Here is a 22035-nt window from a genome sequence, read left to right as displayed (position 1 = left end):
TCAATCATATGCCTCTTTGCAGATAGCAAAAAGAAAGTGAACCAACAGTGATATTGACTTCTTAGAAATAAATTGCCCTTATTTATTTTTATTGCATCCTGGAATGCCCCGAACAATGAACGCATGGCTAAAACAAGCAATTTTGGGATTTACAATTGCTTCTTAGCAGTACTAGATAAATGAGTAACAACGTCTCATCGAGACACCAATTTTACTAAATTGCACTGTGCAAGGGAATTCTGTCACCTTCCAAGTCTACAGGGCTTAAACCCTGTGGAGATAGTTGAAAACAAATGTCTGTGACTGATCCGCATGTAGTTTGCCTATGGTGCCTGAGGCCTGATCACGATTCTAAGGCCTGCAGGGATTGTGCCTTGATGCACCCAAAAGCTATTCGAGATTGGGCAGCTAAGCTCTACATGACAAAGCACCGCAAGACCCTGTGCCGGGATCCATCAAGGTCTAAAAGTAGGTCCTGGTCGCTCCCGCAAACAGTCTTCTTAATGCTCCAAGTCCTTAGGGTAGTCCAAAGAGAAGCACAAGAAGACCGAGCCCCGTCCTGCCTTTCTCAGTCCCCGAGAAGGTGCAAAGGCATCATTGTTTCTCTAGGTAATGCTCCTGAAGTCCGTCCACTTTGGAGTCTATTCCGACCTTGCTCCCACGGCAACCAGAGTTTCCAGTTCCGTGTGCAATACCGCAGCAGGTAGAGGCGTTCTGCACTACTAGGTTTTATTTTTTTTTTGTGCAGTTTTATGTAGCACAAACTGGACCGGATGGTATTGGAGCACTTTACATGAGCACCAGTTACATTACGCAAGGTCACATTAATTTTTTAGGCACTGGGAGATTACTTGATTTACTCAGAATCACGGGGTGTTTAGCCGACGCTGCGGTTCTAGCCTAGTTCCCCAGTACTAAAGTCAGCTGCTCTGGCCGTAATGCCACATCCACTTCCTTTTTGGGTTGTTACTTTCTCCCTCTGGCACGCTTTTGGGCTCCCAAGGATTTGAGAGGCATCCCATTTCAGCTTCTGCTGACGGGTTTGCTTTCGGTACCGGTTCACTCCAAGCCACAACCCATGCCAGACTGCGATCCACTGATGACTGCCAACCCATAGTGCTGTCTGACACCGAGACAGTACCTTTCAGACATCAATTGCGGTTGCATGCTCCACTGTCCGAGCCATACCTTTTTACCACCTTTCGAACTTGGACACAGTCTCTGTACCTCCCACTAGACGTGAAGTTCTCCATTGACTTTTTCAGCACTGACTCAGACAATGGGGGCTATAATGCAGGAGATGAGATTGCCCAACTGTACTTAGAATAAAACTGGTGTAAGGATCTCCAAGATGCTAGTCTGTGGGTTGGATAATTCTCCAGTCACTAGTCTGGTTACCCCCAGGACCTGCCACTGAAGAAAATACCTCCTTTGCTATGGATATGCGAAGATCAACAGAGTTCCTTGATATTCAACTTTCCACTCAGAAGGTGCTGCAGCCTGGTCAGTTGAGGTTTAAGCCTAGACTCCCATTTAATGAGGTTCTCACAGATAAACTCTTGAGCACCTTGGCCAAACTATGCTTACCCCCCATCAGCCCAAGCATTGCCAGATTGCCAGACACCATTGCCGTGCTACAGGCGACCCTGCCCTCCTCACTCAACACCCTATTCTAGAAAGCCTTGTCATGCAAGCTTCGGTCAGCAGAGTGAACCCAAAATTGTTTCCTACTGCTTTCCGTAACGTAAACAAACGGGATAGAGACCTCTGGCAAGAGGATTTTTTCCCCTACAAGTTTGGCTCTTCGTCAATTTCACCTGCTGCCTTTTAGGTCACTATTCTCACTCCCTGTGGGTTTCTTTGGTTTCAGAAGAATACTGGGCCATTCTTTCTCAGAGCAAACACAAGTAGATGATGGACGGAGCGCTGAAACTTTTCAGACACTCGCCCCCAGTCACATATCTGGGTTGAATCCATCATCATTCTTTAGCACACTTTGCCACCCCAGTTCAGACACAGCTATATGCAAAGCAGTCTTGACCCTGTGCCTCATGGGAACAGTCCAGCCCGAACTGCCAAGCCATGTCTTCCCTGGACCGGAAACAAGCATCCTGGGACCGGTTTCAGGCTAACAGCCCTCATCAGCCAGGCTAGCTTGAATCCAGTGGCAAAGTGAGCAAGGGACCCACGTCTGGGCATACCCTGCCAACTTAGGGCGAACAAAGCAAACCGAAGGAGATGATGGACGGAGCGCTGAAACTTTTCAGACACTCACCCTCAGTCACAGATCTGGGTTGAATCCATCATCATTCTTTAGCTCACTTTGCCACCCCAGTTCAGACACAGCTATATGCAAATTAGTCTTGACCCTGTGCCTCATGGGAACAGTCCAGCCCGAACTGCCAAGCCATGTCTTCACTGGACTGCAAACAAGCTGGGGGTGAGTGTCTGAAAAGTTTCAGCTCTCCGTCCATCATCCCTTGTGTTTGCTCCATTGTTTCTCAGGCCTTGAAAGATGGTTGCAATGCAGCAAAGTTCACCATCTGTCGCAGGCTAGATACTACTAACTCTAACAGTAGGTCCAATGGCACCACTTTGGCTATTTGCAGACATGCATGGATGTGATCACTGGTTTTTCAGGAGGTTTTCAGGCCAGTCTCTTGGCCGTGCCATTTCATAGTTCCCAATTATTTGGGGATAAAGCCAATTCAGCCCCGAGCTCTTCAAAGATAAAATGGCCACAGCATGATCCCTCATGCTAGCCACACCAACAGTCCCTCCCTAGTAGTGGCCACCTGTACAGTCAGTCGCTCCCATAGGTACAACACTCTCCCCAGCCCGGTCAAGGCCCTAGAATCCCTCAGACAGAGCTACATGGACAGCAGACATCCAAGTCTTCCACAATCCCAATTACTTCGGACAGGTGGGTCCTGCAAATTGTTCAGCAGGGTTATGCTTTACCTTTTCTCGAAACCCAACTGCGCCTACCACCACCCTCAGAATGGCTGACGGAGGAACATCTGTCTGTCTTGCAGCAGGAAGTGCGGGCTCTTTTGGCCAAGGGAGCCATAGAGATGGTCTCCGGTGCCAGAAGTCAGTCGTGGTTGTTACTCCCGCTACTTTCTGGTGCTGAAATAAGGACCTCTGCCTTCTCAATGCTTTTCTGAAAAAGGAGAAATTCAAGTTTCTAACTATAGCCCAGGTTTTGCCTGCCCTCATCCTGGAGACTGTCTGGTGTTGTTGGAGCTGCAAGAAGATTAGTTTCACATACTTGTCCTGGAGGCCCACAGGCATTACCTGCTGTTCACAGTAGACCATGAGCATTTTCAGTTCGCTGTGCTCCCTTTTGGTCTTACCAGCACTCCTCGGGTGTTCACAAGAGTAATAAGCACATCTTCAGAGTTTAAGGGTCCCAATCTCGATGACTGGCAGTTGAAGGCAGGCTTGTCCTAGATAGTTTTCTCCACCTCCAGAATCGTGAACCTTCAGACATCGTTTGGACTTGTATATCAACATGCAAAAGTAACACCTGACTCCTTCACAGACACACCCCTTCATCTGAGCCAATCTGGACATTTTGCAGTTTCACGCTTATCTCTCACAGAAGAATGTACAGGATGTTCAGGCTATGAAGGTTGCTGGGACTGATTGCCTCCTGCATACTGTTAGTCAAACTTTCCAAGTGGCATGCAGGCTCTGAGGGGATTTTTCTGATTTAGTCCAGATTTCCTAGAAGACTGCAAAAGATCTGGAGTGGTGTTTGAGCAACGAGATTAGTTCAGCGGCTGCCCCTCTCCTTCCCACACCCAGAGCTCACAGTAGTTGCAGTTGAATGGCTTTTGAATTGAGGACGCCATATGGGAGAGGTGAAGCTCAGAGGCATCTTGTCTCCAGCAATGGCCTGGATCTATGTTGGCCTCCTGCAGCTCAGAGCCACCATTTGATGTTAAAAGGGAGCGGTTTCAGGTGCTCACAAACAATACTGGCACCATGTGGTACTGTAACAAGCAGGGTGAGGTGGAGTCGTGGACCTTATAACAGGAGACTTCGCGTCTCAGGACGTGGCTAGACTACGAACAGATTTCTTCTGGTGACACACCACATGGCGGGTTCATTAAGTGACAGAGTGGACAAAGTAAGCCATTAAAACCTGGAACATAACTAATAGCAGTTACATCCGGAAGTGGTGCATGGTCTTATCAGTGAATGGGGAGAGCCCTCGCTCGATATCTGAGCCATCGCCAAAAATGCATAATGTCAACACTTATGCTTCTTAGAATTTTGAAGACATGCCTCACTCTGAGATGTGTTCTGTGTAGAGTAGAACTTGGGATTCCTGTACACCTTTCTGCCAGTGCCCCTCTTGCCCTGATTTCTGAACAAGGTTAGGAAAGGACTGACCGGCGCAAGTCATCCTAGTTGCTACAGTGTGGCCACAGAGAGTGTGGTGTCCAGAACTCCAGGGCATGAGCATCTGTCCTCCGATCAGGAAGGCCCTTCGAGAGGATCTCCTGTCACAGGTAGCAGGGCAGAGTCCTGCACACGGGCCTGCATATCCTCCACCACCATGCTTGGAGACTGAGCGTCACCACTTGAGTGCTTGTGTTCCTTCCTCCAGATGTGGTTGTCCTCATCTTGGCAGCCAGGTGTCCCTCACCCTATTCTTTATACTCCTGCCATTGGGATGCCTTTGTAGCGTGGTGCGCTTCTAAGCATATTGACCCACTCCTTGCCAAACTGTCCAAAGTTCTGTTGTTTGTGTTGTCCCTGACACAGCAAGGCCTTACTTTTGGCACTGTTAAAGAGTACTTGTTGGCTCTTTCTACCTTTTTATGATTGCCGGACCAAACTTAATTATTTAAATCTCCAGTTGTTATGTGGTTTCCTAAAGGGTTACAACATATGGTTAGTCCTCCTCCTTTCGTAATGCCTTAATGGGACAAAAATTTGGTTCTCATATTAATCATGTGTACACCTTTTGAACCCCTTCACAGTTGTTCTCAACTCCTTACCGACAGTCTTTCTTGTCGCTATAATAGTAGCTCGGTGAGCTTCAGGTCCTTTCGATTAAACCACTATATAACATGATCTACACGGGCAAGCTAGTCCTCCAGTCATGAGCGTCCTTCCTTCCAAAGATGGTGACTCAATTGATATTGGTCAGACCATCACTCTTCCAGCATTCTTTCTGCCTCACCGCTCTAAGGAGGAGGTAAGGCTTCCCCAGTTGGATCTGAAAAGAGCACTCAAATTCTATATCGACTATATCAAAGACCGTCTGCCGAACGATTAGCTCTTTATCCAGATCACTGAAGCAAAAAAAAGGCAAAGCTGTGTAGAAAAGAACTGCTGGAGCGTGCTCTACATTCAGATTTGCTAAGCACTCGATAAAAGGCAGCCTCCTAAAGGCTTGCGTACTCACTCTATCAGAGCCAGGGCTTCTACTACTGTGTTGGTCTATGGGGAGGTACCGGTTCGAGACATTTGCCAAGCCATCGGCATCACTCCATATGTTAACGAGGCATTATTGTTTGAACAGCCAGGTCTGACGGTAAGGGCATTTGCCCTCTCAATCCTTTGGGAATTTACTGGTTTAAGCCAGTACCTGGACCCACCATCTAGGAGGTATTGCTTGGCCTCTGATAGAGACTTCTAGCCACAGTTTCCTTACCTTGGAATATACCGCAGTCATCAAACCGGATGTAGATATTTTCAAGCCATACCTCGGTACAGCGATAGGTGGTGTTGAAGAGGTTGGTGTTGTCCACTGCAAACCTGTTGTGCACCATGCCCATATAGATGCCACCTCAGTGTACTAACAGCAGAACATTTCTTTCGGCACTGCCAGTGAAGATCCCAAGAGAGCTATATCAGTCCATTTTCTTTGGACTATATTTTCTACCTTTTTTGAGTTTGCAATTAGGGATGTTCCCTAAAAAACCTGTGATGTTTAAACCCCGTCGTCCTTGTCACTTGTCTGTGACAGACTCCGCCTCATTTGCCTCTGGTGCCAGGCCACAACTCCAAGGCCTGCCTCAAATGTTGCGCCATGAATTCCAGGGCTTCCCTGAAGATCTAGGTCGCCCGATACCAGTGGACTCTGCAATCCTTCAGGTCCCTGCTAGATCGAAGGTCCTGGGCTCGTTCGCAGAGCCATTCCCGATGCTCATCGCGCTCGAAATGGTTGGGTACGTTCTCCCAAAAAAAAAGTCTACTAAGTCAAAGTGCTTTTTGATGTCACTGTACCGATCCACGTCTTCGGACGAGGCACGCTACAGGTCTAGGCCCTGCTCCCATGAGTCAGCTGTGGAACTTGAGTCCACTCCCCAACGCCCATAATTTCCCAGAGCCGGAGCGATGTTCACCCAGTTAAAGGGGTTTTGATGCCATGCACCTTGAATTGTGGGCGAGCCAACCCCTCTGCACAACGTTTAGGCCTCACTGATTCGGTAAAGGCCCCCATTACAGCCCCCCTTTCCCACCTCCCACTGGATTCCTACAAGCGTGTTCACACTTGCTGCCAATTAGGCCCTTTAGATCCGTCCCAGTCGCAAGACTGTGCCAGTCTCCGAAACTCATTCCAGCGGCGCTGTTGCTGGTACATCAGCACCGACCCCATGCTTATACCCGACCCTAATATGGGGCCGGATAGCCATCATCCGACATTGACTCTGGCAGCAGCCAGAACACAACCTTTCGAGTCAGAGTCAGGAACAACTTTCTTCAGTAGGCCCTGTGGGGTGTCTACGATTGGGAAGGATCTCAGGATCTATTTGGATATCCCAACCCCATGGAAGAGCCCGAGGATAACTAGTACAAGAAACTGGCGGATGCAAGTGGTGTGAACACTTCACCAAACACTGGCTTAGTCTCTTTTCCTAGTGTGGCTATGGAGGAATATCCTGCTCAGGATATGGGCATGCTCACAAATTGATTGCCTGCTGCCACTGCCCTGCTCCTTTGTTCTCGGTTTTCCTCACCCAACACCCCACCCAGAAGAGTCTGATTAGCCAAAACTACATATCCAAAATCAAGCCTGGATTGTACCCTACAACTCCACCATATAGGCAATCCAAGAGGCTGGACACAAGAGGCTGTTCTCTTCCGCCACCCTTGCACTGCAGTTGGTGAACACTTGCATGCCTTGGACCGGTATCCCCAAACTGTTTGGGATTTGCTTGCACAAGTGCTTCCCATGGCCTCAAAGGAGGTCTGATCCATCCTGACTCGGGCTATTGCCGATTGCAGGGATGCAGCAAAGTTCATCATGCACCGCAGACTGGATATGATCTACATAATCAATGGCACTCCATCACCATGCCTGGTTGAGGTCCACTGGCTTTTTTGGGGGATATTGAGGTAACCCGTGTGGACATGCCCTTCGGCACGCATCTACTTGGTGACAAGCCAGACTCTGTGCTACTGTGTTGCTAGGGTGCTCCATAGCCCTGCGCTAGCCCCACTCCTCCCTTTGCCCCATCCGTGACTACGGTAGGGGCTACCAACCGGATCATTTTCCACCTAGCCACCATCGCCAACAGACTATCCAGTCCTTTTGTGGCCACAAACGTGGTTCTCAGAAGCCCCATGGGTGACAAGGCTAGCGATCTACCTGGTCTGCCACCCACCATGCCAACCACAATTTGTCTAGCAGGGTTACCCCCTCCTGTTCTCAGACACCCTGCCATCCACGCCACCATCCACAGAACAGCTGACGGAGGACAACATCTCCCTGTTATATCAGGAAGTGTAAGCTCTTTTGGCCAAAGGAGTCAGATGGTGCCTGACGCAGAAGTAGGTCATGGTTGCCCTTCCTGCTACTTTCTGGTGCCTAAAGGACGTAGTCCTTCGCCCTTTACTAGACATGCAACCTCTCAACTTCTTCCTGTAGAAGAAAAAATTCAAAATCCTCATGTTAGTGTTGAACTTGCAGGACACCTATTTTCACATACCCGTTCTGCCAACCCACAGACCTTATGTGCGGTTCACGGTGAGCCACATCCACATTCAGTAGGCCGTGCTCCCCTTCGGCCTTACCAGCACCCTTTGGGTGTTCACAGATATGATGGCGTTGGTTGCAGCCCATCTGCAAAGATTGGGATTCCAGCCTTCCCCTATCTCGACGACTGGCTGTTAAAGGCCTGCTCCCTCCAGGCAGTTGGCGCCCACCTCCAGACTATGGCAGACTTCCTGCATTCACTGGGGTTCACTATCAACGTTCCGTAGTCAAACCGGTCTCCCACTCATACACTCCCTTTCATCTGAGCCATTCTGGACACAGTGCAGTTTATGGCCTATCCTCTGGAGCGGCAAATCTAGTACATTCAGACTGTGATACTCATGTTTCAGCCTCTATCCTGGACTTCGGTGAGCCTGACTTTGACGCTGCTGGGCCTTATGGCTTCCTGCATCCTGCTGGTAACACATTCCCACTGGCAACACATGCCCGCTTGCATATGCAGACTCTGCAGTGGTACCTAGACCCCCACTAGGCACAGGTCAGGGGAATCTCTCCGACCTGGTCCAGTTATTGGTGGAAACTGCCAAAGACCTGCATTGATGGCTGATGAACCGTGATTGGGACAGGGGCAGACCCTTCTCCATTCCCCACCCAGAGCTCACAGGGGTGACAAATGTGAGTCCCTTCTGAGATGGGAAGGTCAAATGGGAAAGGTGGAGGTTAGAGAGACTGGTCTCTGGCTGAGACTCAGCTCCACATAAACCTTTTGGAGTTCAGAGCGGTTCGCCTTGCATCGAAAGCCTTCCGTTATTCCATCACGGTGAGGCCACTTCAGGTGTTCACAGACAGCACCACCTCCATGCGGTACTGCATCAAACAGGGCAGAATGGTGTCGTGGACCCTGTGTCAAGAAACTCTTGACATGGTTGGCACACTAGGACCTCATCTCAGTTGTACAACATCTGAAAGGCTTTCACAATACCAGAGCGGACAAGCTCAGCCGTCGAGCCTTGCGGATCCCGAATGGCTTCTACATCCGGAGGTGTGGTGATTTGTGTCTTCCGCGACTGAGGAGAACTTTGGTTAGAACTATTCGCCACTGCAGAGAAAGCGTTATTTCAGCACTTTTGCGCGCTGCAGTTTTCAAAGCGGCTCTCGCTCAGAGACACATTTTGTTTTGAGTGGAATTCAGGCCCCCTGTACACAATTCCAAAGATGCCAAGATCAAGAACGACTGGGCCCAAGTCATCCTTATGGCTCTGGATTGGGCACAGAGAGTATGGTATCCTGGACGTCTGAGCATAAACATCGGTCCTCCAGTCAGGATGCCGCTTCGCGAGGATCCTTTGTCGCAGCAACAGGGTTCTGCGCCCGAACATGCGCACACTCCGTCTTCATGCAAGGAGATTGAGCGCCAGCAGCTCACCGCCTTTGACCTCCCTTCAGAAGTATGTGATGTCATTCTGACAGACAGGCATCCCTCACTAAGACCATGTACGCCTGCCATTTGGACAAGTTTATGGTTTAGTGTTCTGAAAAAATGTTGCTCCCCTCTCCACTTTTTTCTGAGTTCCTTGTGGTTTGTTCGCTCTTTAGCCTGGCAAGACTTTGCTCTGGGCACAGTTAAAGAGAACCTTTTGGCTATTTCATCATTTTTTACGGTTGACAGATAATCCCCTCTGTTTAAGTCACCAATTGCGGACTGTTTCTTAAAAGGTCTCCAATACTTTTTTCCTCTAAAACCCTTCATTGTACCCCAATGGGACCTTAACTTGGGTCCGATGTTTTTGATGTGCTAGCTTTTCGAGCCCATGCACAGTTGCCCTCTACTCCTCTTGACCGTCAAACAATTTTTTTAGTGGCCATTACAGTGGCCACAGTTAGAGAACTTCAGGCACTTTCTGTGACCCCTCCATATTCCAATTTCTTCACCGATAAACTGGGTCTCAGTGCTCTTGCATCCTTCCTACCAAAGGCAACAACATTTTAACATGTCGGCCAGAACATCACACTGTCAACATTTTTTGCTCTGCCTCACCCTTCTAAACAGGGAGAGAGACTTCATCAACTGGACCCAAAAAGAAAGTTTGTATACATTGTACAGGAGTAACTGAAGGACATGATGTTACAGCCAGGGCTGCTGACTTTAGAACTAGGGCACCAGGTTGGAGTTCCAGATTCGGCATATCAGTTAATTTCCTTGTGCCTAATTAACAAACCTGACCTAATGTTATGTAACTGGTGCTCACAGAAAACTAGTTAATACCCTTGGGCAGAGTTTGTGCTATAAATGAAAAAAACAGAAGCACGGTAGAAAGAGCAATACGGGCCGGATCAGGAGCAAAGAAGTGCAGGCTAGACAGTAATGTGAAGCCTGGCGCTTTCACTGAAGCACACTGTGCTTGAAAGACATGAGAGGGTAGAGAAAGCATACAAGGGAGACCGCTGGATAAAACATACACTCATGGAATGCTTCAGGAAAAATGAACACGCGACTGGCCTAGAGGGGCGACGACAACAAGCAACAAAGCGGGAAGGCGAAAAAAAAGGACCAAGACAAGTGTGACCCGCAGAAGGGCGCCTATAAAGAAATCAAGCAGTACTTCGTCCATGCTCATAACGAAAAAAGAGAAAGTAAAGTCGGCATGCCGCGGATCCAGGCTTACAGAGGGATGGATTTGATCACTTTCCCTGCACTTTCCATGCTTAACCCGCACATGGGTCATTGGGCTGATTCCGGGTGGGCGACTTGAGTTCACTCACTGAGGCACACAATGAAGTGCCACAGTTGTCTGGTAGGGCGACAACAATCATTCCAATATGGTCTCTCTACTATGAAATGGTGGCTAGGCGGGTGCAACAGGTCTGAAGAGCCCTTGGAGCACAGATTTGGATGTGTTCCGATGTTGTTTGTCTTCTTTCCTTGTCCTGAAGAGGCCTAACTGGCGAGGCCGAAACGCGTCGACTTTTTGGATTTGAAAGAGTCCGTAAAACATCTATTTTCTCAAAAAATGTTGATACACACCTTGTCGCTGCGGGCCAATTGTTTCCTTCTGTGTGTATCTGTATTGGATTACCCCATGTATGAACTGCTACTTAATACTAAGTTCTGAAGCCATATTGACAGATTGTTTGGAAGAGAAACTAAGAGCATTTATATGTGTTTGATATGTGTTGTACCATGTAATTGTAGGATCATTAAATAATAAGTAATGTGTGTATGTACCTGTTTTTTGTTTAAAAAATACACAGCCGGCACTTGGAGATGGTCTGTGCTTGTGATTGAAAATCATACAAGCAAATGTTGTCTTGCATAGTGACATACGGTACTAGTGATTGATTAATATTGATTTTCACTAGCATAGTCATAATTCTATCCGTTCCCACAGATTACCATTTTTTATATGCTGGCCAATTAGGATTAAACAAATAAGAGTGACAATGAAGCCAAATAATAGTAAGCAATGGGCAGGCTCCAAGCCCCTTGTTGTATGCAATATCTCTCGCAAGAGAGAGCACGTACACTGCTTCTGGCAAGAGCTAAAAATAGAATCTCCCCACTTAGATCAGTTCTACATGCCACTGCCAGATTTCTTTGAAACACAAACTTTCTGGGACTCGCTACCCCTGTACTGGAATTTATTAGATGCCTCCCAAATGAGGCACACTGCTTTAAGAGAATCGCCTCCCTTACACATAAAACTTTAAACCTTCAATCTTGAAATTCTCTCTCCCAGAAATTATGGTTTTGTGGAGGCTAACTGCTGCAAAGAAAAACCCCTCACCAATTCACGTTTTAATAAGCTCGCACTTTGCAGACGCTACTCCGGCATAACTTCCAGAGAATTTGGACTGCCCTCCCTATTCATATATATATATTTTTTTATTATTTTTTTTTGGTAAACGTAGGGCATCATAAAATCACATGGTATGCACATTGTTTAGCATCCAGTTGCACAATTACCTTTAACATAACTTATGAAATAATTATCCGTGACAGCACGGACGACCCCAGCGACTGTACAATAAAACAACTCCCCCCCCTCCGACCCTCCCCCTTTAATCGGACATTTAATCAGTCTCCATTCTTGGTGGTTGACAGATATACCCCCTGAATTTATTCCAGTCTCCCCAGACTCTTCCCCATTTTTGAGGACACCCCCGATGCACATACGCCACCCTCTCCGCCACCATAGCTTCATCCATGTCTTTACACCACTCTTGCAATGTAGGTGATTCTCCTGAACCCCACCTCCTCGTAATATTCACCGTTAGCAAACATAAGTCCCAGTGTTACCCAATCCTGCGCTGGGTGGCTCAGGTCATTTGGTTCCCACATATTTAGCAAGTATCATTTTGCTTCTGGAATCAGTGACACCTCCACCGTTTGTGATACAGTCCTCATTATCTTGACCCAGTACTCCATAATCTTTGGGCACTCCCATAAAGTATGATAGAAAGTACCCTCTTCCCCACAGTCTCGCAGACAGAATTGATGTGACGCTGTCCCTATTTCGCAGAGGGTCACTCTAGTGTAGTATGTATGGTGAAGTACTTTGAGTTGTGCCAACCTCAGTCGCTCAGGTATTGCAACCTCTCGAGTAGACGATAGTGCCTCCTGCCACTCCGAGTCATCAAATTCCCCCAAATCCGTGGACCATTTCTGTCTAAGTGCCAACATGGGGTCTGGCAAGTTGTTGACCAACTTACGATAGGTGAGGGAGGTGGTCCTTTTTTGCATATATTCGGTCAACAATCTATCTTCTTGAGGAGTAGCTTCTGGTAAGATGGTGCCTGAAGTTAAAACCGCCTGTAGTGCGTGTTTGATTTATGTGTATCTGAAAACCTCGGAGGAGGCAAGTTCATATTGGACCTTCAGGCGTTCAAACGGAACCACTTCACCCTTCCTCCAGAGATCACCCACCGTTGATATGCCTATTGCATCCTGTTTGTCAAATCCTTTACTATTCTTGAGTCGCCCAAGCCGTTGAGAAGTCCAGAGTGGTGTCATTTGTGTGATGACCTCTCCCCCCCCTCTCCCCCCCCCCGCCATCGTAGTTTCTCATGTGCCTTATACCATATGTGAACTGTGTGTGCTGTTGGCCCAATCAGTAGTCTGGTTTTGCTTCTGTTATACAGTACTGACAAGCCTATTCATATTTTTTTTTAAGTAAGTAAATATATACACAGTAGTCAGGAGGTGGCAGCAGAAAGCATTCACAAGGGTCTGCCATGAGAAAGAATGCATACAGCCCAACAAAGAAAATCGTTAAACATGACTGATAACCCACCTCTGAGGCACATAAAATCTAATTAGTAGTACCATTTCTTACGTCAAAGTGCATATAATATACATCATGTTCGCAGGAAATACTGTTGCTTTAATTTTCCCTTTGGTCGAAGCATACTTTGACTGTGACTTCTGCTGGACATTTACAGAACTTTGGATTTACTTTTACTATACAATGACCAGCCATATCATACAGTACCTATCATACCGCACAATTATAGGTCATATCATACTATGCAATGACAGGCCATACCTTACCATACAATGATAGGCCATAGCATAACATACAATACTATTACAGGTCATATCATACCACTATACGACAGACCACACTAGGGCCAGCTTTAGGGCAGTGCGACTGTTGTGGGCGCTGGCCTGTGGAGCGGTGACGACCTCATGGGGGGGCTGTGTTTAGCAATAAGTTAGGATTGGGGAGATCAGGGGCACTTATGCCCGGTGGTAGTGAGAGAATCCGAGGAGGCGTTCATGTGGTGTGGGGGTGCCAAAAAATGAGTCTCGCACTGGGCGCCACCAGCTCTAAAGCCTGTCCTGGACCACACCATACTATAAAATGACAGGTATACCCTATTATACAATGACTGGCCTTATCATACCATACCATACAATACAACATAACAAAAAAAAACTTAAAGCCAATAGTTGTCGCATACGTGAGACCCATTGTCTTTGCCAATGCTTGCACAGTAAGCCAGTGAGAAAGATTACCAGAACCTCCGCTTCACTTTCAAATCTAGGAGACGAGAGAACGTGCTTTAGCTTCTTGACTTCATGGCTGTGGAAGCTGGCCTGAACGGTTGCAGCGCCTGTGGGCTCTTGTGCTTAAGTTGAAATGCAGCTTGTGCAAGAGAACCCTTTAATATTACAGATGAAGGCTACTTTTCCAATCAGTGCTTATCGATGATCTAAAGAAACATTAATGGTTGTATTAAAATAATTCTGAATGTTTAAGTTTCGTGTATCGTTATATTTTGTTTGCGACCCTTTCATGGCGTGTGATTTCTCTTTAAATAAGCAGAATAGGTATTTTCTATTAATAATTTTCCTCTGTAACATGGCAATTTAACTCTGTGCGTGCTTTTGTGTAGGTCCGTGTGAAGGTAGCCCCCGTGCTCCCCTCCGAGAGAAAGGTCGGTGGGTCAGAGGTAAACTTGTTTGCTATCTTCTTGCTGACTGTGCTTCCAAACCCAGAACCTGCTCTTGCAACTGCAGCAAGGAAAGCTCAGCTGCAGCAAGCTGCTGAAAAGGCGATTCATTTTTTTTTAAATAATTTGTTTTTTTATGTTGGCTTCATTATCACTACACATCATGCGCTCCTCCCAGCCTTCTGTCACACAAAACTCGAATTTTGCTGCTTTCTTTTTTGCAGCTTTGAAATTTCGCTCCATGGATGCATGGCTATACAAAAAAATTGCTCCCCACAAAAGGGCTGAAGCAGATGCATGAAATCGTAGCCATGTGTTAAAAACCGGTTGAGTTTAAACTATATCCTATTCTTTTTATGCTCTTTCCCTTCCTCTTCAAACCATTTCCCTTCTGCATCCTGTTTTATTTCTATCTTTTTCACCTGCTGCTCAGTCACTCGGCTCCCTTCTCAACGAAACCCATCACTTAGGAGTGTGCAAAGAACCTATGCAAAAGCTGCGGTCCCTTCAAGGGAGAATGGATTTGAGAGAGCTCCGGGCCAGATTCTTCCTTTCTTAGGAAAAAAAAGTGATAAACCAGTGTTGCCGAACTACAAAGTCAAACTGCATTCGAGCGTTATTTTGAGACATCTTACATTGAGTGAAAATGTAATAGTACTCCCACAGGTCTCGCAACTGAGCGACAAGTCCACAATGCTTAGATGTAAAGCAGCTCTGGAAAGTTAGATTTTGGAGCCGGATTTTTTATTTTTCTAGATGTCGGCTAGAAAGGAGTCATGTGGTCTGAAAACAAAGCATATTATTATTTGTAGGCAAGTGATTTTTAATTTTTTTTTTTTTACAGCAAATGGAACTTGTTGCTGGCTAAAATTATTACATTACAAAGGGCCTTAGTAACTCAAAGATAAAACAGTATATATGTATTAGGGGGTCTAGTAGATATGCAGATGCTCAGAATCGAATATGCAGTTTATTACCATTGTTGAGTGTGAGGAGGGAACATGATTCATGAAATGAAATCAAATGAAAATATTTGTAAAGCGCGGTTAATGCCCGTAGGTGTCAAGGTGCTAGCTTCTGAGGTGTGATAGAATAAATGAAAGACTGGTGAGCAACCATATTTTTAGATTTTTCCTGAATTCCAGCAGGATTTGTTTATTCTTAATCATAGGTGTAAAGAGTTCCACAGCCTTGTAGTACTGGTGACAAAACTCTTCTCGCCCCATCTCACTGTTTTAGATTTGGGCATGACCAGGTTGCCACCAGAAGAAGAGCAGAAATATCTAGACGGAACATAAGACTGAAAGAATTGTGCTAGGTGGACTGGGCCCAGCTTGTGTAAGGACTTGAAGGCTATACAAAGGGCCTTGAACTTAATACGCTTTTCAATCGGCAGCCAGTGTAACTGGACTAGAGCAGGACATGCAGATTTTTGTCTATGTATATCTAGGAGAAGGCGGGCAGCAGCCTTCTGAAGGGTCTGTACTTTATTTAGGCCACGTTTTTTATAACTGGCGAATAGGGCATTGCAGTAGTCAAGTGTAGATATAAATCCTGTGATCACCGTTTTCTGTAAGGCAGACTGGATGTAGAGAAGGAACTTACTATAAGTAGTTTTAGAATGCTAAAGCAATAGGAAGTGCTGTGGTTGATATGGTCCTCAAAAGATAGTTTTGTATCGAAGATCACCCCTACATTCTTGGCTTTAACACTGGGGGTTAGAAGAGTTCAAAGTTCAGACGGCCACCACATGGTGACCAGAAAGACAGATTATTGCCGAATAGTAGGATCTCGGCCTTTGAGGAATTTAACTTTAGACAATTGTCCCATATCATGAGAGACAAAGCTCCCTCACTCTACACAAACAATGATAGTAGCATATTATAGTCTGTATATGGTTTATCCCATTACACTTTTCATGTATATTTTTTGAATAAAAGGTCTTTAACCATAACCAGGATTCAAGGGGTTAAATGTGTGCAGTAAGCTAAGATCTCATTCACTGACATTGAATCAACAGATTTGAGTCACCCTCTAAAGTAATTATTTGGAATCTGGGATGCAGTACAAAGTGTTTTATAATACCAGTTTTTTGTACTGTGGTAAAGAAAGCAATTTTTCCTTTGCACTGTAGTAACAAGTATGTGAAGGTGCATTTGTTAGTATGCGTGCTCTGAATAACGTGTTATTGAGCCACATTTTCACTGCCATTGCATTAGGAAATGTGTGTGTATGTTATACATTATATACATACACCAACACATTTATACTCACTCACTTGCGCCTATTCTGATTATTTAGCCATGAAGATATACCCAACCCAGGTCATGATCTTTAATATACTCCAAAGAGTTTCAAGCAGTGTCCAGTGCTATCTTAGTTTTCCAAGACGTATGTTCTAAACATCTAAACATTCACACTTCTTGAAGTACAAGATTATGACGCAGCTGGCGAATCTTCAGCTGCAAACTGTGAACCTTTTATCGCCCCAGCCCCTCATACAGATAAAACACAAGATGCTATTTATGATCGACCAACTCGCATGTATTAACACCCCTCCATCAAAACCCCTCAAACTATTCAACTGACTTTCTCACCCTCCGTCTCAGCAGAGGAAGAAGCCTTTTGCTCCTCGGAGTCAAAAGCACAACTTCGAACCACCATGCTTTATGCAGTGTTTTGTAAACTCACTGTATTAATGAAACATGATTGATTTACATTTATACTGTTATATTTCTGTGCTTATCTGTCGGAAGTGCAAAACAGTGACTCTTCTTAAAGAGGATGTCACTCAGAACACCAACATCTGTTTGAAGCCAAGAGAAATCACCCTTCAGAAAGACACCTATTTATCCATAAATAAGTCCTGCGGTACAGTACAAGCCCACACTTTCCATAAGCACCCTTATGCTTAAGTAGATTGTTAATTAATATTGTGTTTAAAAAAACTAGGAGCTGTGATTCGTCTAGCAGATTTGCTTCTAAATTAGCACATCTTTAATAGATGTAAATTGAGTTAAATTTCATGAATGGAAGCCGAGCACAGTGGTTTGCTCCAGTGCATCTCCACCTCGTTCAACTGTTGCCTTTCTTCGATTAGCCTTTGTTAGCCATCTGCTTGAGACTCATTGTCAGTTACATTAAGAATCAGTCCAGTGGGAAGTATTTATATCTTACTTAATGCTTTCGGCTCTTTGGTTGTAGCCTTCTGCCTCCACTAGAGTGCTTGCTTTGTAATTCATTAATGACTGCTTTACATCAGTGGCCCTCTGTCAACGTCAGCTGGCTTCCTCCTGTGTACCTCATTCTAATATGCTAACGCTGTATGTGTTAGCACATTAAAACCAGAATTTTTGGCTTTGGCAGTGCTTCTTTAAACTTCATCAGGACTAAAATTTACCTAAGAGAAGTTGTAGGGGCTAGTAGTAGTACTATATTGAATTATCTGTTGTAGAACAGTAATTTTGTTGTTTGTGGCATGCATTGTTCTGAGGATTATATTTGTTGGGAGCATTTCTTAAAAATGGCCATGTTGTTACAAATAGTCTTAGAAGCAGTGGAAAGTATTTTTGCTTTACAGTTAATGAATTTGAGCATGCATTGTTTCAACCCATCTAAGGTTACCATTTTGAAATTGCAAGTGTGAATGGGGAATGTGCTTGTAAAATCATCAGATGTGTCAGCACAGAGTTGTGGTACAGTTAAAGATTTATGTATAGAACCTTTTTGTGAGAGGGTGGTAGCATTTTGAAACAAAGATTCCATATTTACATGCAGTTTTTGGATTAAGCCAAATGCCAAGGAAAACCCAAAGTAATCTCGGGTGGATTATATACACTCTTCAGTGTAGGGTAAAATAATCCTTTTGAATAAGTTGTACTCAACATTGCTGGAGCTTCTGATGTTCTGCATTTTTCTTTCTATTAAAGTGAATATGAATTCCATTGTACCAAGCTACCAAGAGGATGAGTAGGGGTTATCCATGAGTGTACCCCCCCTTATCCTGACAAGAAGCAAGGGTCTCTATTTGGACAAAGGTACCTACCTCTGCCAACTAGAGATCCCAATTCTAACAGCGGTCGACCTTGAATCAGGGGAACTGGGTTTGAGTCTCGGCAATGACGCTGAACATCTTGTGATTCTGGGCAAATCACTTAATCTCCCCGTGCCTAAAACAAAAAAAAAAGAATTAATCTGTCTTTATATAATGCAACTGGTGCTCTGTAAAGCACTCTGATGCCCGATTTGGGTCTAGTTCCCGCTATATAAAACTAAAAAATTAAATTGTTATCAGTTCAACCAGCAAAGTCATAACAGATCTAAACATTTTTCACAGTATCTCCTTTTAGGTATTTCTAGCAAAGTGGTATATTTTATTCTAAGGAAGGCAGATTAAAGCAGTTATTATAAGTTGCAGGATCATTTGTAGACCACGCCCCTCAATCCAACTGATAGGAGACAATGACTGGCCTTTTTTGTCTCATTTCCTGTCCCTCTCTGCCTTTAAAATCGTTCTACATTTTGTAAATCTAATTGGGTTTGAAACATTGTTTGTGATTAGGCAACTGAAGTCCACTTTATTGGAGCACTTCCCGATTGCTCTTTGCACATTTCTAAGGTCCATTCTCTACAGTTTTCCCATCTGTCATTTTTGTTTCATCTCTCTCTTTTCTTGATCTCGTACCACAAAAAGCAGAACCAGCAACATCCTGTATTAGTGCCAGAAGAACACAAAGTAAAAAGCAATGGGAGTGCTCTGCAGTGGGAGACCAAGGATGAAGAAAATCCTCTTCCAAAGGTTTCCATCCCGATCCCAGAGGAGAACAAGGCACTTGAAAAGTGCCATCTGTATTCCATCACTCTTCCAAACCCTCGTATTCCGTTCATGATGTCCTTTTTTGTAGTACTTGCACTGACTTTGTGGTGGCTGGTTTTCCTGTAATCCCTCAAAGAACTTCCACTCTGCATCACATCTGAACTGAATGAAGCTCTTCGTTGGTCTGCTTCTCTTTCAGTCCCTAGTTCTGATTCTTATTTTTCAAAATGGCTTTATCACCCACTCCTTTCTGCCTTCCTACAGCTCTGCTTCCCCTCGGTCTGAAGCAAACCAAACTTGGCTTCACAACTAAGTGTTGCCCACCCAGCCTCATGCCAGATGACATTTGTTTCGAAAAGAATGTTTTCTTTAAGAGGAGTGGAGTGGCATTGATTAGGCAGCAGTACTTTCATCACGCTAAACAGCTATCTTTGCAACTTTTTCATATTATATATAAAGGAAAAAGCGATACATTTCAAGAAAGACCTTTGGACCCAAGCATGAATGCTTTCTATATTTTCATGGTCTGCAGTAAACAAAAAGTCGTGCATTGCAAGGTATAAAGTTAAATGTTCAAGTAACTAATCTTCACCAATCATTTGACAGCAGAGTTGCATGTGTCTCAGTCTAAATTTGTCACCATTGATTTTTTTAAATATTTCGTCTTCAGTCAGATACTTTACAGTATAATCTATTCAAATCCCTTCTAAGCCGTAGGGGCAAAGTTGGTGTGTTTTATTTAAAATAAAATGTTTGGAAGTTGTTTCATTTAATGTGTCTCTTAAGATAAAGAGATGCAGAACTCAGTCAAATTCTAGTGCATTGTAAGAAAATGGTGAACAGCTTAATGGCATAACTTCTGAACTCTTTCTGCTGCATTGTACTCAGCATGAGAAATCCTATCCAGTGTTATTGCTTTTACATTGTTAAAGAGCAAACCAGCAATGTGTTCTTTGTTGCGAGATCCGTGCTTAAAAGCAGTTTGTTTTCTGTTCATGTATACACCTCTTGTGCGCCTGAACATTACCTTCATGACTGATTGTCTGGAGCTATATACATTGGTTAGGCAAGCTGTAGGTTTTTCTCTTTTTTATTAATTTATTCTGTCTTGTTATCTGTATTATTTTGTTGGAGTTGCATATTGCACTGTTGATGTTGGGTATGTATTATTTTTGTCTAATATTGTAATTATTTTAACATAATCCAAATTCCTTATGTGATAGCAGCCAGTTACACTAAGCACCTTTATAAATAACTTTGTCTCAGGATGTTTGACTAAATATTGCTTAATTACATCTAGGGATGTACAAAATTGGGGTGCACACCTTTCAGGAGATCTTGCCAAACGATTTACCAATTTGATGACAATTGTGTAATGTAGTTATGAAATGTGCAATAGATGGAGCAGCAAGATTCTTTTAGTGGAGGGCAGGAGAATTCAGAACTAAAGCTACCAAAAATATGTAAATGCTACTTATGCATTTTTTAAAAGTTGACCTAAATGACAAGCTATAGTTTATTTTAAACAGTAGTACTAGTTGGGTAAAACGTAATGTACATTATTTATTATTTTTTCCAACCAATCCCAACTTTTCTTTAAGTCAAACATGTTTTTAGAATTTCCATGTTTAAAAAAGTAATGCTTGTCTGTCTATTAAAAAGGCATTTAATATTTGTTCATTAACCAGCACACCTGTTTTTGAAACCTCCAATAGTATTAATAGTTTAACGAAACTCGAACAACTTTTATACTTATAAAAAATAAGTTGGGATGGGATGTAAAAAAAAATAATTAAAAAAAAAAATGTAAAGTTCAAAATAATTAATCAATTGTTCCCTAATTTCTTCAAGGGTGGAAATGTAGTTTTCCAGCACTATTCCTGCAATGATAACTCATAAATATTGAATAATAATTGTTATTTGATACTATTGTTAAATGTTGCTATTTATATTTGTGTGCTGCTTATAATACTAATAATGTTTGATTGTGATACTTTATTTATTAGTGAATAGCTTTGTGCAGTCATTCCGAATGTTATTTTATTAGATTTATATTTCGCTCATTAGAAATTTTAATATATTAAATCGGTATAAGTTTTGTCTATTTTATCTTTGGAATATGTTTTGATTTGATTCATTTATTTCTGGCTAATTGTTTTAGTTAATTCATATTTTCCTTTAAAGACATCTGCTTTACAATATTTTGCACATACTTATTAGATATGTATATTCCTAAAATATGTGCTGCTTAATTGTTTCTCATTCAGAGCCTATGTGTTCTTCTGTTTTCTGGCCTTCATCTATTGTACTTAGGCATATCACAATTATTAAGTTATAGTATTCTGTAAATCAATACAGATGCTAGGAAATACTAGTAAACTTTAAAAATGCAAAGAATGAATAGGTGGGCCTCTCTGATTGCACCATGTAAAACTTCAACAAGTTTGGTAAACTTCCAATTCATTTAGTTTTTTAATTTTACTATTCCCCCAATAATGTCAATAAGAGGAGTACACACACAGTAAATAAGTCTGGGATTTCCACCTGGGACTCACGTTTGATTCCTTTAAAGTACGAAATCTGTCTTCTTTCCTGATGACAATAGTTCTTTAACAGTTTATCCCATTTATAATCAGTAGATAAAATTATACTATTAAAAATGTTTATTTTCTTAGTAAAATATAGAAATGTACTTTGTTTTGCAAATAAGTTAAATACAATTTGAATGCTCTTTTAAACAGTTTGATAATATAATTCATAAATGCACTGCTAGGTATTTTTCCCGTTTTATTGGGGGGGGGGAATC

General features: G+C 43.7%; 1 protein-coding gene across 11 annotated transcripts in view; it reads left to right on the top strand.

The window, feature by feature from the left end:
* Positions 1-22035, top strand: part of LOC144823746 (protein 4.1-like) — a 477862-nt gene that overhangs the window by 328770 nt on the left and 127057 nt on the right. For 8 of the 11 annotated variants that reach the window (XM_078682542.1, XM_078682537.1, XM_078682541.1 and 5 more), the window contains one exon: positions 14357-14413. The exons of the other annotated variants lie outside the window; for them this stretch is intronic. In XM_078682542.1, the coding sequence (XP_078538668.1) occupies positions 14357-14413 (57 nt within the window). The remainder of the gene's footprint in view (positions 1-14356; positions 14414-22035) is intronic. 11 annotated transcript variants of the gene reach the window in all.

Source organism: Lissotriton helveticus, chromosome 3_1, assembly GCF_964261635.1.
Source record: "Lissotriton helveticus chromosome 3_1, aLisHel1.1, whole genome shotgun sequence".
Lineage (NCBI taxonomy): Eukaryota > Metazoa > Chordata > Amphibia > Caudata > Salamandridae > Lissotriton > Lissotriton helveticus.
Note: the sequence above shows the minus strand (reverse complement) of the source record. Positions and strands in the feature narration are given on the sequence as shown.